This window comes from Bidens hawaiensis, unplaced genomic scaffold, assembly GCF_021521415.1.
Source record: "Bidens hawaiensis isolate Kalapana, Puna unplaced genomic scaffold, B.hawaiensis_p1.1 tig00013821_1, whole genome shotgun sequence".
In the NCBI taxonomy this organism is placed as follows: domain Eukaryota; kingdom Viridiplantae; phylum Streptophyta; class Magnoliopsida; order Asterales; family Asteraceae; genus Bidens; species Bidens hawaiensis.
The window spans coordinates 105,140-122,108 of record NW_027492182.1 but is presented as its reverse complement, the minus strand read 5'-3'; the positions used below and the strand labels follow the sequence as shown (position 1 = coordinate 122,108).

Below are 16,969 nucleotides of genomic sequence, written 5' to 3'. Positions count from 1 at the left end.
TTCTTTAGGAACAGAATTGAAATTTTGGTATACCAAAGGTAAACTGACATACTTTAAGATAGTTTTGGTATGTAAGAATGGAAGGCGAAATGGAACGGATCATTCCTAGTGAAAGAAAAAAAAAGGTGTTTAATTGTTCAATTGAATGGAATCATATATTACACAAGGAACCTTATTCTATCAAAGTCATTCCATCCTCATCCTGTGCTTCTTCTTATTCTTCTTGTTTTTTTTTCATTCCATTCTGCCTTCGTCCTACTTTCGACACCACAACTGACCACCACCACCACATGGCCACCACCGCCACCTGACCACCACTGTAACTGCCACTACCACCATAGCCATTGGCACCGCTTTTGCTGCCACCACCACCGCCATTACCATTTTTTATTTTGGTAAATTTTATTTCTTGTCTACCAAATAATAGAAAGTAGTGATTTATTTCACTATCATATGTTAATACAAGAAAATGGAATAGTAGTGATACGTTTCATTCTCTTTGTCAATTTCATTTATCCATTCATTTCATTCTATCTTCATTCAATTATCCTGTCAAATATATTTTAAGTGTGATAAGAGAAAATCGTAAAAGAAAATAGTCAAATTTTAAAAAGACAACCGGTTTGGAATGTTGCAATCTATTAATGCATGTCTAAACGTGATAAAAAAATCAAAGGTTACGTGATTTATGTTTTGACGATTACAATAAACTATGTGAGTGTTAATATATTAACTTTTGACTTATGTTTTCATCTTCTTTTTTTTTTACTCGATCGTATTAAATATTTGGTTGACACAAAAGTTTTCAATTAAAATGTATCACATCAAAAGCTATCTTTTAAGTTTTGTAAAAACATTTTACATGATAAACACATTTTTATCCAAAAGTTCAAGAATGACATCTTTAAAGAACGGAGTTTCAAATTTTCAATACAATTTATTTTAGTCAATAGCTAGACTTTCTAGGATTCATGTATCGTGCAAAATATGAGAAATTAATTAAATCAGACCACCTACTAGTTCTATATAGGATACGAGGGCCGCTAAAGTTGGACTGGTTTTAAATTTTGTGCAGAAGTGGTATGTCAATTTGAAAAAAAAAAACTGGTTTTAAATTTTGTGCAGAAGTGGTATGTCAATTTGAAAAAAAAAACAATAAATAATAATCAAATTTTATATATATTTCATTTTCATCACTTAATTTTAAAATTTTTTGTTTATAAGGAAATTTCAAAGTATTGAACTTAAAAACGAATTTTGTTAGGAAAAAAAAAATACAAATGGTGTAACTATATTGAAACTTGATTAGTATTTTATAATTTTATTTCAAGTTAGAATTAACATGTTCCTAAAAGCTCATCTACGAGTTGGTCACTTTGTCAATATGGCCCTCTTTAACGACCAGAAAACCGAGATTCATGCATAGCAAAAGAAGAAAACTAGGCTTAATATTTATTATTATTTTATTCATAAAATAATGAATTTTGTTTGACCCATATACATACAATGATCACCAACTTAAATACTACAAAAGGATTGTGAAGTTAACCTTAGACGGCTTTGTTGACAGACGACAGTGATTGCTTGATAAATTATTTTATTTTTCATTTTCATTTAATAAATTATGTTTTAATCAAGATCCGTATCAATAAGAGAATGCCAAAGTTGTCATTTGTCAATATTTCTTTGGTCTTCTCGTGATACTCCATAAGAAAGACTTATCAAATGCTAAAGACAAACATTATAACTTGGCATTTAAGTTGACCATGGGCCATTGGTAGAAATAAATAGAATTTAAATCACCCGATATTTTTTATGAGAAAAAGAAAAAGAGTTTACTGTACATATCTTGTGCAAACATGGAAGATCATAGTGACAATTAGATTGCCTCGCTAGTCATTACAAGAATAAAATACCAAAGAGCTCAAAGCCAAACAAGATAAACAACCATGCTAGCGAGTAGTTTGTGCTCTAACACTGTTGAGCACGGGATATAACTTGTTTATGAGTTTGTCTAAGAAGTAAGATTTTAGCTAAGCAGTAGTTTAAACTCTGGTTTTTAATAATTTAATTAAGTTCGTTATTTATAAAACATAGAAATGAAACTTATGATCTTGGTGATTATGTATCTAATTATGGAAATTAGACATATTAAGGGAACATATGACTAATGAAGTAATGAGAGTGTTTTATTCTTTTTCATTTGCAAGTTGCAACAAACATTGATTTGTTCGTGCGAAGAACAATAAAGAGGAAAGAGCAACTAAAAGTAAAAGATTAACCTATAAATTGACGATGAATTCACGGATGGGTGTTTGAATTCGTTGTTCATCAAGGACACCAAGGTAAATCTTCCTTTAAACTCATATTCTTGAAGAAAGTCGATTTTCATAACTTATCTTTGAGTTTATAGTGGCATGAATTAGCAAACAAGTTGATTTAATTTAGGTATTAACTAATTGCGTATTTGTTTGAGACCATATTTAGAAAAAAGAAAGCACATGTTTAGACTTCATAAAAATCTTGCATAAACTATACGGTTCGTAAAGAATCAACCAAAACTCAAACTGAGACAGACTTTTATTAAAACGATAAAAATGCATACTTAATTACTAACATCGAATTCAAATATGAAAGAACCGATCAAAACAAGGATGTACGGTTAAATGATTCTTAAATAAAAAAAGATATTAAATTAATTGAATGAAACCAAGATTGAAAGAGTTTTATAGACAAATTGGTGTTTGGGATGTTAACAATATATAATCACAACATTAGTGTTTTAGATGATTAATTCAAATACTTGTCGTAAAACTTTTTCTAACGACCAACAAATAATGCCCGGATATCCAAGGTAACTCAATGAAAAAAGACGACCTTATACGCCCGCGATCACATACAACGCTTAGTAGCCAAGCCTGCAGTCTCCATTCCCTACAAAACCAACCCACCACCCCAAAGGCTACTTCGCTAAAAATCCGATCATGATTATATTCAAAATTAAGTTCTTTCAATCACCAGCTCAAATCTTCACTTACTATTTAACACCCAAAACACTCATTGACACTTAAAATAACATGATTAATGGTAGGGGTGAGCAGAAAACCGAATTAACCGAATCGAAACCGAATTAACCGAAAAAATCGCACCGAAAAAACCGAACCGAAGCATTAACCGACAGTTAATTTTTTGTTTTTTTTGAAAAGCCGAAATTTAGGTTTCAATTCGATTATCCGTTTTTAAAAAACCGAAAAAAACCAAACCGAACCGATTGATGATGATAAAGATTATCAAGATGATGAGGAATGGACTAAACTTTTAAGATAAATAAAATAGAAGATGAATGAAGATCGAGACTAAACTTTTATTGCTTTTTAACTTTTAGGCTCTATTTAGCAATTTTGTATTCGTATAATTCCATGTAACACGTGCCTATTTTTGTTTTTTAAATTCAATATATATTGTGGATGGTGATACTCCAACACGTTCTTATACAAGCTTAAAATAAGCATTTTTATTTTTTAATTTTTTTTTGCAATGCCAACACATAATTGAAAAAAAAAAACCGAAAATAATCGAACCGAAACCAAAATTAACCGAAAAACCAAAAACCAAAAACCGAACGGTTTGCATATTCAAATAACCGATTACTCAGGTTTCGGTTTGGGTTTCGTCTAATAACTTAACCGAACCGAATCGAACCGAACCGTGCTCAGCCCTAATCAATGGAGCTGAAAACCCTTAAAACAAATAAATTTTACAATAAAGGCCCTTTACAAAAGTCATTATTCATTTATACCCCCAAATATACTTCTTCATCATATCCTATGAAATTAGGGTTTCCGAACGGCGCCTCTTATCATCCACCGTATATATATACTCATCTCATCATTCGTTCATCACCACAACCCAACCAAAACGCACCAGCCAGCCGCCTTTCCTTCGATTCAAGTTCTAATAATCTCTTCATATCTTTCATTACTTCAGTTTGTGTTCACAAGTCCGATCTGTTTTACAGTTTTTCAATTGTAAGTGTGGTGTCGGTTTGCAGTGATTATAAAATGAAAGATTTGTATCAGAATGCCATATCATTGGCATGATCGACTCTTTTACACCCATAGAATATGAGCAACTTCTTCAAATGTTATTTGATTTAATTTTTTTAATATTAATAGTTATCATTTTGTTAGTAAGGAGTTTGGCCTCTTATTAATTTGCAGTGATTTGTATTGCTGTATAATTTGCTTCTCCTAAAATTTAATTATAAACAGGTGGTGTTTAAAGCCCTGATTTGGTTATAGATTAGGGTTACGCACGCCTCCATATTTGTTTATTTTTAGTCTATACTCTAAAAGTTGAGATTATATATTCTACATAGGCCTTTTTAAAGATGTAAACTTTATTCATCTTAGCATCCTTGTATACGTTGCCTATAGCTTTAGCACTTGTCTTCTTGATTTTAATCTTCTTGTTACACAGCGCATCTGAAGCTGCTCCCCATTATTAAAACCTCGAACTTATTTGTCTACAGAACTACCAAACTTTATATGTTGAAATAACTAGTCGCTATAGAGACCAATATTCTTATCAAACAAAAGCCACTGGGTCTGTATGTGGAGATATGAATAATTTCTTTTTGAATTCAATCTTGTTAATGAAGACATACATTTTATGTTAGGGTATTAGTGGTACAAGTCATGCAAAGATCTCTTATCTTAATAAGATTAGGGATGGTAGTGAAACCCAAACCCGAAATCTGACATTATTGGGATGTGTAATACCCGTTCCATTATGGTTTGGGATGGTTTTGGGATTAGATTTGAAATTTTTCATAGGATTTGGACGAGTACAGGATTTCTAATATGTTTGATTACCCGACCCGACTACTTGATGACATTGACCTGTTTACTTGATATACCTGACATCTTTTTTTATATAAAGTATCTTTTTTTATATAAAATATCTTTATACTAATAAATAAAAATGTTGTTTTTCAAAGTAATAAATACTTGACAAGATTAGATAAAATTATTGTAATTAATGTTTCTTTTGAAAAAAAAATTTTCTTCTATTTTTATTTTTTTTTTAAATTTGTTTTTTTATTTGCAAGTCCTTAATTTGAAATTTTAAATTATTACTGTTTTTTTAAACTACTTTTGTTAGAAGTATTATTAAATAAAAATTAATATTAATTTTCATTGTTTTAATATCTTTGTTTTTGAGTTCACTAACATGTTTTTCTCTGTAATATTTAATTTTAATAGAAAGAAATGTTTCTTAAAGATGTTATTTTACAATATTTGTTTAAAATTTTAATATAACATTTCATTTTTTTTACGATTTAATGACTATACAAGATAATAGTCTTGTTAATTTCAGATGAAAAAGTGAATGCTTTAAACTTTATACTTAATCTTATTTTTAATTTAAACTATAAACTATATTTAACGCTTTAATTCTTGAAAACCATTTATGATTTTTAAAATCTTTCACTTTGTGGCTATAATTATAACTTCTATTATATTAAATAATAATAATTATAACATGCTCAAACGCTTATAAACTAATTTTTATATAATCTTACTATCCTATATTCTTTTTATTAAAATTGGATTATTTCACATAAAAAAACAAATGTTATTATAAGTTTTGGACAACCATCCCACAAAGGTGATTTTCATCATCGATCATGCGATGTTACATGCTTATGTGCATATATAGATAAACAGGAAAATTACATGTGAATAAGATCAAAATATCTGACGGTCGCTACTATCCAAAACCTATAATAGTTTTATGTTTGTTTGGGATGTTTTGTTGCTTTGAAAAAGTGAAGCTAAACTATCTGACGGTCGCTACTATCCAAAACCTATAACGCGGTTTCATGTTGCTTAGGATGTTTGTTGCTTTGAAAAAGTTAGGTTGTTTTTTATATTTAAGATAATGTTTTTATGTTTTAAAGTACATTTTCAGTTTTTGTGGATTAGTGTTGTTTTAAACTTATTCGGTGTTTTGCTTATCTTTGTTTTAAACTCTTTCAACCTTTATTGTATATATTTATTTTAAACTTTGTGTATTGTTGATTTAAGTATTTATATGAGTTGTATCAATTTTTTTTATACTATTCTTTTTAAAATATAAATCTCTATATCAAATTAATATTAGTATTGTGTTATTGGTAAGAAAAGTTAATTAAATAAATTTTAGACATTATATACAAGGACAGTTTTTAGATATTTATGTCACACTATCCAAATTAAAACTAGAGATGGAGTCAGTCTTTTAGTATCGATGAAGAGGGTAACTACAAATGTCGTATACGAAGAAATTTTTAGAGATTAAGGAAAATTTACCATTTCATTTTCTTTTTCCTTTCATATTTTATGAAAATTTTATTTTATTCAACGCTGTAATACATATTCATATTCATTCATCTAATACCAAATTCGTATAAGTATTTCACATTGTTTTGTTCTTTTGTTAATATTGTTTACCCAACCTGTGTATACACTGGCATTTTACCTAGTATAGTATATCCTAATTTCTATATTGTAATTGAACACGTCTACAGTATGCTTTGGTTTTTAAATCCAGATGATTTGTGTCTGAATCTATATGTTAATATCTTAGAAACATGATCAAATACATTATTTTATTGTTAACATGAAAACAGTAATAACCAATTTGCTGTTATTATTAGGTTTATTTTTATAGGTGTTTGCTCTTATTTTTAGTTCGTATTGCTAATTTTTTATTATGAGACGTTATAAGTATTTGTTAATTTATATTTTGTTGTTATTAGATTTTTTTCTTTTGTTGTTATAAGTATTTGATGGTATTTGTTATTATTTTATTCTTGATTTTGATTTTTTTGTTGTAATTTTTAAGTTTTTGTCTTTGTTATTATAAATCATTATTTATGTAGATTGAGCATGCTCTCACAGCCGTCAGCTCCGGACAAACTTCATTGGGAATAAAAGGTAGCTTAGCTTCTTTTGCAAGATTACTTTTTTTAGGGTTTGGATCAAATACAAATTAAATTAATTGTGAATCATCAAGTAGTGTAATTAAATATACAACATAGTGTAATTATAGTGTAGCGTCGATCGATGTAATTGCATAATTGCACTATTTGTATATATAACTAAACTACTTGCTTCGCACAATTAGCACACTTTTTAGTTAGTACACTGACTTTCCCCTACTTTTTTATTTCTCAATAATAGTTTCTGTGCGTGTATTTGGATTTGTGTTGCTACAGTTGTTATTTTTGCTTATTTTGATATGATAGTCTACTATCTTACATTTTGAATTGGGTGTTGGTTTATTGCAGCTTCTAATGGTGTCGTGATTGCAACCAAAAAGAAGCTCCCGTCTATTTTGGTTGACGAGACGTCGGTAATTACAAGTTGTATGTTTAAAGCTTTAGGTGTTAACTGTTGATATTGCGATGATTATATGCAACAAATTGTCATTTTACTCACTTCATGCACTTTTACTTTGTAAATTTCAAAAACTTCTCATTGGTGGACGTATTTTTGTATTAGGATTATCATATTTGGTTGTTTGTGCTGTTCATTATGAATACATTTATCTGATATAGCGACATTAGTGGACATAAAAAGAAGCATAATTGAGAAGTAGGCATATTAAAGCATTTTTATAGGCCCCGCATAGTATGTATGTTGGAAAACATTAATGAAGTATCAACGCCTGCAAAATGCACAAATCTTTATATGTAACTCCGCTTTTGTTTTTGTTGCTTGCTTCTGAAATATGGTTTTCTTGATCTTAGGTTCAAAAGATCCAGGTTTTAACTCCTAACACTGGAGTTGTTTACAGGTAAGATTTCAAACATCAAGTTGTACATGTTATATTCATTTTAGTCTCAGATGTTGATTTTGTTCTTATTTATGTTTCACGTGCAGTGGGATGGGGCCTGATTCACGAGTTTTGGTCAGAAAGAGTAGGAAGCAGGCAGAGCAATACAATCTGCTATACAAGGTACCTTTTACTGTTTTTCAATAAGTCTTTTCTGTTGTTCTGTATAGAAATTTAGAATTATTATGCTATTTATGAGATTTTAGACCATAATGCTAAGCAGCATTCGTTTTTAAACACTCTTTCTATATGATTCGACTTTGTTGGAGTTTGTATTTCTAGTTTTTATTTTGCTTTTGAATAATCTGCAGCAGCTTGTTTCTAACTTATTTTGATGTTATATTTGCAGGAACCAATCCCTGTTACACAACTTGCAAGGGAAACTGCTGCTGTTATGCAAGAATTTACTCAATCAGAGTAAGTTTGGTTCACATCTCAATTTCTGCTCCAAGCAGTTCAAACATTTGTTTTTATTAGTTTTTCTCTGAATATGATTTTAGCTGCTTTTGTTCTTGATAACTTCATTTACATTGTGGCTAAATACAACTTCTAACGTATGTTTCTTCATCTAGTGGTGTAAGGCCTTTTGGTGTCTCACTACTTGCTGTTGGTTACAACGACAAAGGTCCCCAGCTATATCAGGTATATAATTTGGAATTTTATTTTTGTATTTATTTATGTGTTTTATTGAGCATAATTTAAACTAAATCTTGAAATGATCATATGGTATTTCCCTACAATATGTTTCGTGGTGGCAATTCATTAGTATGCTTTTTATTAGATGTTTTAATTTGTTTCTAAATGGCTTGTAGTTTTTCTTAAAGCTAAGCGTACATGCATGTTTTACAGGTGGACCCCTCAGGTTCACACCTTTCCTGGAAAGCGTCGGCTATGGGAAAGAACGTATCGAATGCGAAGACATTTCTTGAAAAGAGGCATGTTATTATTGTTTTCAGCCATTTTCAGCTTTGGATTCTACTCTTCTTATAATTGTGATCATAATTTATAATATCAATCTTTTTTACAATGGACACCATATTCATCCAACAACTTGTCTTATGAATGATGATGTTGCTTGCGGGTACACTGATGATATGGAGCTTGAGGATGCTATACACACTGCTATTTTAACACTCAAGGAGGGGTAAAAATCTTAATTCAAAAGTCTTTAATTATCACAACGAGAGTATGTTTGTAATGTTTTTTATCATGTGTATCAGATTTGAAGGACGATATCCGGCAAGAACATCGAGATTGGTGTTATCGAGGCTGACAGAGCATTCAGGCAGGCAAGTTTTTGAGCACTACATAGTTGGATGTAAATAACTATGAACATGTTATTTAATAGAACAGTTTGTAATTAGTGTGTTTCTTTGTTGTAGAGTTCTGACTCCGGCTCAAATTGAAGATTATCTTCAAGAGGTGGAGTAGCTGTACTGTCTTTTGTTATCTGGCCTTAGGGGTTTACTCTAGTTTGAAACTTGGAATTTCTTTTGTTTTGGTTAAAAATTACAAAAGAAATTTTGTGAACAAATTTGAATGTGAGGTAGAGTGTTGTTTAATTATGGGTGATGTAAATAAGAAATAAAGTAGCTAAATGACGTACGAGAAAAACCCTTGATCCTTGTGTGCACAAAACCTGATAATCATCTCACTAATTGCTAAGGCTTCTAAGTTACAGAAGGGAGTGTTCTGAGTGCAAGTGTCTTACACCTTTGCAATAACCTCCTTTTATAAGAAATGATAATAACAAAAGTGAGATAAATTCGGCCCTTCTTTGGACTTCGTCTAGTGAACGTTTGAGGCTAGTTAACACCTTTTCTTCACATGTTTATTGACTATGACTCCAACTCTATTGGCTGACTTAGCCGTGGAGATATAACAAAATGGAGTAACCTGTAAGCATATTTGATTAGTACGATATATGTTAGCTCAGGATACCAAACCTGCTAAGATTCCTGAATGACAAGTAATATGTTATATGTCAGAACCCTGATCAAGATTCTGGCCCATAACAACCATATAAAACCGAACGGGTTATTTAAACTTGGACTATTGGTTTTTATTGGTCCCAAGTATTTCATTTTTGCCGGCGCTGGTCCCAACTATCACTTTAACTGCCAACGGTCCCAACTTTCACACATGTGTCTGCCACCAGTCCACGACTAACCGAGTACTAACTCCGTTATGTTTTAGATGACGTGTCCATCCTACGTGTTAAAAAACCTTGACGTGGCTGCCTGCGTGTATATTAATAACAAAAAACCCTTCTCCTCCTTGAATATATAATAATATCAGCAGATGACAATCGATCGATATCTCCAATCGATCGAGAACCCAATCGATCAAGAACAACCCAATCGATCGTCTACCGCTCACGCTCCGGCGGCTTACTCGACGTCCAACACGACATCGAAGCGTTAAAAGCCTTCGACGGATCCTACTGGAAGTCTTTATTCGATTCACGCATCGGCAAGACCACTTGGCCATACGGGTCGGGTGTCTGGTCCAAAAAAGAATGGGTCTTGCCCGAGATCGATTCCGACGATATCGTATCGGCTTTCGAAGGTAATTCGAATATGTTCTGGGCCGAAAGGTTTGGGAAACAACATTTGGGTATGAATGATTTGTGGGTTAAGCATTGCGGGATTAGTCACACGGGTAGTTTTAAGGATTTGGGTATGACTGTGTTAGTTAGTCAGGTTAATCGTTTGCGTAAAATGAACCGGCCCGTTGTCGGGGTGGGCTGCGCGTCGACCGGGGACACGTCGGCCGCGTTGTCGGCCTACTGCGCGTCCGCAGGGGCGTTTGGTTCAACCGATTGCGAATGGGGCATTTGTGTTGAGTCTTGATACGGATTTCGATGGGTGTATGCAGTTGCTTAGGGAGGTTACGTCTGAGTTACCGATTTATTTAGCGAATTCGTTGAATAATGCCACTAATGATGTCAAACCTACTGTTTTAAAAAAATCAAGATAAAGAGATTGCTACTAACCAGAGCCCAAATCAGAAGTGGTGGAAACCAGCCCACCGCCTCGGCCACCACCGCCAGAGACGGAGGCAGAAGGCGAAGAGCCACCACCGGCAGCCGGAGCACATCCACGGCCAAGAAAGTCATGTAAAACAGTAGGTTTGACATCATCAGTGGCATTATTAATATTATTGTTTGACACGTAGGATGGACACGTCATCTAAAACATAACGGAGTTAGTACTCGGTTAGTCGTGGACTGGTGGCAGACGCATGTGTGAAAGTTGGGACCGTTGGCAGTTAAAGTGATAGTTGGGACCAGCGCCGGCAAAAATGAAATACTTGGGACCAATAAAAACCAATAGTCCTTTAAACTTTAATATATACATAGTTAAAGATATGTATCCATCTTTATCATTTAGAAAGTAATACAAAATAATGACTTTAAAAATAAGAAAAAATAGTTCTCACTGAAAAACTGAACTGTTAACTGACAAACCGATAAAACTTTTGGTTAACAAACCTATCTTAATTGGTTTGTTGTTTCTTGAAATTTTAATTAGCGACTGGTACAATATATTGGTCAAAATCGTCGAAACACACCATAAGTACCCCAATTAACAAGTCCAACATCAATATAGTCTTGTACCTAAGGTTTGGGGGTAAGCATAAAATTGAATTAACCAAAAAACTGAGTTGAGGCATTAGCTGATGTTTAAGTTTTTTATTTTTTGAATAACCAATTTTTCGTTTCTGTTTTGACTAACCATTTTTTATTGACAAATTGGAAATAAATAATCACAACTTTTGTGTATTGACCGATAATAATCCTAACTTTAAAAATCAATACCAGCGGTCTCAACTTTCAACTATTTTTGCCTCAATGGACCTCCGTTAAAAAACACTTAACGCCGTTAAAGTTTTTTTTCGAGTTTCAAACCAATGTTTTAGGGTTTTTGATCGGAAGAACGATATGATTCGACTGATGTAAAACTTATCACGAAACGGTGATTCAAATTACTTGATTTTTGTTAATTGGAATTCAAACACCCTAATTAAAACATTGTTTTATCATTTGGATCACCGTTTCGTGATAAGTTTTACATTAGTCAAATCGTATGGTTCTTCAGATCAAAATTCCTAAAACATTGGTTTGAAACTCGGAAAAAAACTTAACGGCGTTAAGTGTTTTTTAACGGAGGTTCATCGAGACAAAAATAATTGAAAGTTGGGACCGCTGGTAGTGATTTTTAAAGTTGAGATTATTATTAACCAATACACAAAAGTTGGGATTATATAGTTCCAGTTTGCCTTTTTTATTAACCAAAAATAAATGAACCAAACCGATTAACTAATACTTTTATATATAGCATTCATCTTTTAATGATATTATGTTACAATATTTCAAAAAGATAGTTATCCAACTTTATTTGACCATTGTATTCTTGATCTTGGATATTTCGTTCCATTAGTAGCATATATTAATTCGTTTCGAATGAGAGTGACTTTAAATTGCATTTATTCTCTTATACAGTGGCTTTGACTATAGCTCTTCACCTGTTAAATGTGTATAACATAATTGTTCATAATACTCATTGTTTTGATTTTAGTATAATTCTTAACAATGGTTAACAAAAATTTAGTACATGCTAAATGTTTTTGTTTAGCAGTTAATTCTCGGTGAATTAACCGAACCGAATTAACCGCTAATAACTGATTAACCAAAACTGAATTAACCAAAACCGAACGGTTATTGTTTTTAGTAACCGAAGTGTTCGGTTACGGTTTCGGCTATTGCCATTAACCGAACCAAACCATGCACAACACACCCCTACTTAGTTTAGTCATAACAACCTACTCGTTAAGTAACATTTTGAGAAGGAAAACACTATGTTCTTAACAGAGCAAAAATAGATCAGATCTTTCCAAGATTCTAAAATCAAGATGATGGTCGTTTCTACATCATGGTCACAGTCAAAAGATTAATGGTACCTCTTGATTTTAAGAAAATTAAAAAACAACAATTCAACTTGATTGGACCTCTCTTTGTATAGCTATATATCTATAATGAGATCAAGAACTAAGTATGATTTTGGATAAAACTCTGAATGAGATCAAGAACTTAGTATGGTTTCGCGAGAAAAGATGAACCGGAAATAAAAAGCAAAAGAAACGCATGCAATGTTTATCTCATCAATAGCCAGGGGTTGCCGCCCCTTGGGCCCTACTAACCGGGTGCACTGCCTCCAGACCCCTGTTTATTAGGAGCTTCGCCCCTAACATAGTAACAAACTAAAACAAGCGTGCACTTCGCACATCCCTAACTTGCTTAATGTTTATTATTATTACATTGGTCAACCAATTAATCCAAATACACTAAAATATCTAACTGTTTTTTAGATCTTAATAAATCATATTATGTTTATAGTATTACTACAATATTAACATGAGGTAATTTCATTTATCTCATTCCTATCTTCAGAGTTCCAAAATCTTTTATCATACCTTAAGAAACAAGCAATCAAGCATAAAAGTAATGTGATAGTTGCCTCTATTTACATTAATATATTTAGTTTTTGACTTAACTTGCTCTAGGTGCCTTAATGATTAGTAAGCCCCTAATTAAATGACATTTTTAGGACACAAATATCTAATATTACGCTATAGAAACCCAAAAACAATGCAGGTTGCTTCACATATTATATTGCGCTGTAGGAAGAAGAAGAAGATGAAAACAGTGGCCGGTTAAGAAGACAACGTTAATCTCCACATTTTCTTTACCATATTATATATCAACTGGGGTAAATTGTCCTATCAATGAGACTCCAAACAAACTTGATGTGTCTAGTAAAGCCCATCGCTTCATAAACAAATGCCAACAACCAGGGATAATGGATCGGCAAACCCTAATTTCTAAATTTCTTTGAGGCGTCTCTTGAGGTGGGACCTCCAAGCGATTGCTTAATCCTTATCATGGTAACGTTCTTTTAGGCCTATTTTAAGGTGGGACCTTCAAGCTAACAAGGTAAAGCAAGCCGCGGTCCTTCAACAACAATTTAATGCGTGTGTTGATGAATGTGATCACGAAATCGCAATTCGACATACATAACCCTCAAAATGATCATAAAAGATAAAGAGTGATGACAGCTTAATTACATATTTTGAGTAGGGCTTTTTAGAAAGAGTATTTTGCAGATGAAAGGAGTGGACCTGGGCCTGACAAATAATAGTCAGATATCCCCCACACAGTTACACCCACCCAACAACAAACATGCTTCCCACCAACCAAATATTGCATTCATAATTCCAACTCCCTTTTTATTCTCACACCCCACTTGATGATACCACCAAAATCACTTAAATTTGGTACCAACAACATATGGATTTCATTTAATTTGGTCACAAGTATTGGTCCAAACATAAAAAACATAAAAGAAATTAACTTAACATACACATAATTAATTAATTTTTCAAACACAAATCATGACAGTTAACGTTTACAACAAAGGCAATGAAGAAGCGATTAGCGTCGATCCAAGCAGACTATTATCTGTTCTCGGGCTGCTTCCCGCGCTGCTATTTGAAAAACAACCAAAACCGGTCTTTTGCAACATGCCAGTTGGAGACAATGCCATCTGTTGGCTACTGTCCCAACCATCCGTCATCAAATTTAAAGCCGACGGTCCTTTGTTTGTACTATGATTCAAAACTTCACCTAACGGCCCACCTGACGAGCTTTCCCACGACACCGGGATCCAGTTTCCTGGTTTAGACATTTCATCAAACACCTGGTGGGCAGTATCATTACCCACTCCCAAACCCATTCTTAGAGGCGATAAATTGAGTCTTTCGTTAACCGGAGATGAATTTGATGACATGAAGTGGGATTGATCGGAATTTGGCCAATCGTCCATGAATTGGTGAAGAGAATTTGGGGGTTTTTGACCTAAATTGTCGGTTTTCTGTAATGGGTTGAGCAAGGAGTCTGAGCATACGAATCCGAACTCTGAATGTACTGAAATTGCTTCTTGTTTTAGACCAATTGATGATGGTGATAATTTGGAATGGACTGATGAATCTTGAATTTTGTCAGACATCACATTTTCATTTTTTATAAAATTTCTGCAAAGATTCACAATTAGATTAGTAAAAATTAAAATCTTTTTTTTTTCGTTTACAAACTATTTATATCATTAAAAAACAACCAAACGATTTACGATGAAGTTTATTATAAAAGAAATGTTTTTATTTAACTTTATTATAAAAGAAATGTTTTTATTTTAACGACGAACAGATAAACCCCGTCTACTGCGGTAACCTGATAGCAAAGACGACCCCATATGCCTACAGCCTACTATCGTAAACAGCACTCGGTAGCCCAAGCCACTTCTGTAAACCCGAATAGGGTTCGTTTCAAACTTTAAATCTTGTGGCCTCCAACTCAAATCTTTACTTCTTCACACAGAAGTTGAACTAAAGCTCATTAAATTAAATACATGAGGATCCAAATGTATTATACCGTTGGATGCTCGTATTTATGTAACACTGACACGTGACAATTTTTAAATGGTTTAAAATACGGTTGGATCTTCTGTATATACTGTTAAATCCGCTCGTATATGAGTAGACATTTTTGGAAAAAAGAAAATAAAAAGATAAAACTTTTTAAAATTTTTTTATAAAATAGATATTTTCGGTGATTTTCCTTTAAAAATACCCAAAAATAAATGGTCCCAAAATAAATATTAGCCAAAAAAATGTGATAAAATATACCCCCTATTAATCTGGTGTTGAGTTTGCTGGTTTAACCGGCTGGTGGTCACCGGAGTGGAGACCACGGCGGCGGAACCGGTGGCGGTGGTGGTGTTAGTCGAACGTCCGTTGTTGACGGAATGGCCGGCGTGGCCTTCCACAGGCTTTCTTGAACGATGTCTGCCTCTGTTCATATGCCGTTCACAATACTTCTGATCTGCCACAGCGTCCCGTGAGCACCGCCACTTCTTCCCGTCGGTTCTCCGGCACCGACCCGGCTCCGGATCCGAGTTGTTTGAAAACCCCATGTGGAATCCACCCCACCCATCTGGAATCAACACAACCATACCATGCAATTTAAATTCCTTGTTTAAAGTTAAAACAATAATAATAATAATAATAATAACTTACAGGCAGCTTGCCGGAGATTGGTTCCCGGAAACGAGCAAAAAGCCGCCGTTTCAAGGGCTTTTCTTATCGGAATAAGTAGATTAGACGGAATCGGTGCGTTAACGGTAATGTATTTGTAGATCAAGGCTTGGTGTTCAAGTTCCATCCATTGTGTTGGCGTAAACGGCCCTCGCAACCCGTAACCTGAAAACAATTTAATAAAAAATGAGTTTCGTTTCTTTTAATTAATTTTTTATAATATGGTTGTCGTTCTAAAAAAAAATTAAAAAAAATGAGTTTAGTTAGTTATAAGTTTATAACTAAAATTATACCCGAAATGTTGCGGGTATAAGAAGTGTTGGGTGAGGAAAAGCTAAGCATGTTTTGTGAACCAGAAAGCCTAGTGTTGTGGGATGTTTGAGTTTGAGACAGGTGTTGATGTTTGAGTTTGAAATCAAAGGCAGAGTTGTTGTTGTTATTATGGTTGTCTGAAGAGAGCAGAGGCAGAGCATCTAAACCACCACCGGCAAAATCCATAGAGCGGATTGGAGTCTTTTTTTATTTAAGAGTTTGTCATCAGAGAAAGATTGGAGTTATTTGAGCAAGATATGATATGGGAAGTGGAAGTGAACATTTTAATGGTGGTGTTTGTGCGTGCGTGTTTTTATTAAGGATTTTTTTTGGGTGCATATGGAAGGATGGCATTTATGGAAGGAGTTGAGAGAAACCAAACTGATAAAAAAGTTATGGAAATTTGACCACTTAAAGTTAAAAGTCATTTATTTTTAAAGGTTAATAACATCTAAAATTCTATACTAAGCTTGTTAATGTAAAATATATATCTTTTATTTTGAAAAATTTGTATACTTCTGGCTTTCTATCTCACACGCTGGCTACCTTAAAAAGTAAGTAATTTTACTTAAGAGTTTCTAAGTTTAATTAATAGTGTTAAAACTATTATACTAAAGCATACAAT

At 33.0% G+C, this 16,969-nt stretch overlaps 1 protein-coding gene, 1 non-coding gene and 1 pseudogene across 3 annotated transcripts; 2 read left to right on the top strand and 1 right to left on the bottom strand.

Moving 5' to 3' along the window:
- The first annotated feature begins 4,041 nt into the window (after positions 1-4,041).
- On the top strand, positions 4,042-4,133 carry LOC143545126 (small nucleolar RNA snoR8a). Its single transcript, XR_013137372.1, has one exon. It is a non-coding gene; the product is annotated as a small nucleolar RNA snoR8a (small nucleolar RNA).
- Positions 4,134-6,291: 2,158 nt separating this feature from the next.
- LOC143545081 (proteasome subunit alpha type-2-A-like) lies at positions 6,292-9,312 on the top strand (annotated as a pseudogene). The gene is made up of 11 exons (XR_013137363.1): positions 6,292-6,300; positions 6,926-6,980; positions 7,334-7,398; positions 7,796-7,842; positions 7,929-8,004; positions 8,231-8,298; positions 8,454-8,523; positions 8,731-8,815; positions 8,962-9,025; positions 9,102-9,166; positions 9,264-9,312. The product of XR_013137363.1 is annotated as a proteasome subunit alpha type-2-A-like (transcript).
- A 4,823-nt stretch (positions 9,313-14,135) lies between these two features.
- On the bottom strand, positions 14,136-16,530 carry LOC143545080 (growth-regulating factor 1-like). Its single transcript, XM_077037028.1, has 4 exons — positions 16,326-16,530; positions 16,015-16,197; positions 15,625-15,931; positions 14,136-14,973 (listed from the first exon to the last, which is right to left on the bottom strand). The coding sequence occupies exons 1-4, from the start codon at positions 16,528-16,530 to the stop codon at positions 14,349-14,351; spliced, it is 1,320 nt and encodes a 439-aa protein (XP_076893143.1). The 3' UTR covers positions 14,136-14,348.
- Positions 16,531-16,969: the final 439 nt, after the last annotated feature.

What these genes read in the sequence shown, in the direction of transcription:
- LOC143545080 (XM_077037028.1), bottom strand. Translation starts at nt 16,530, where the DNA reads ATGGATTTTGCCGGTGGTGGTTTAGATGCTCTGCCTCTGCTCTCTTCA. An exon ending in TTATACCCGCAACATTTCGG is followed by an intron (nt 16,198 to 16,325) that starts GTATAATTTTAG and finishes AATTGTTTTCAG; the next exon opens with GTTACGGGTTGCGAGGGCCG. An exon ending in CAATCTCCGGCAAGCTGCCT is followed by an intron (nt 15,932 to 16,014) that starts GTAAGTTATTAT and finishes TGTTGATTCCAG; the next exon opens with ATGGGTGGGGTGGATTCCAC.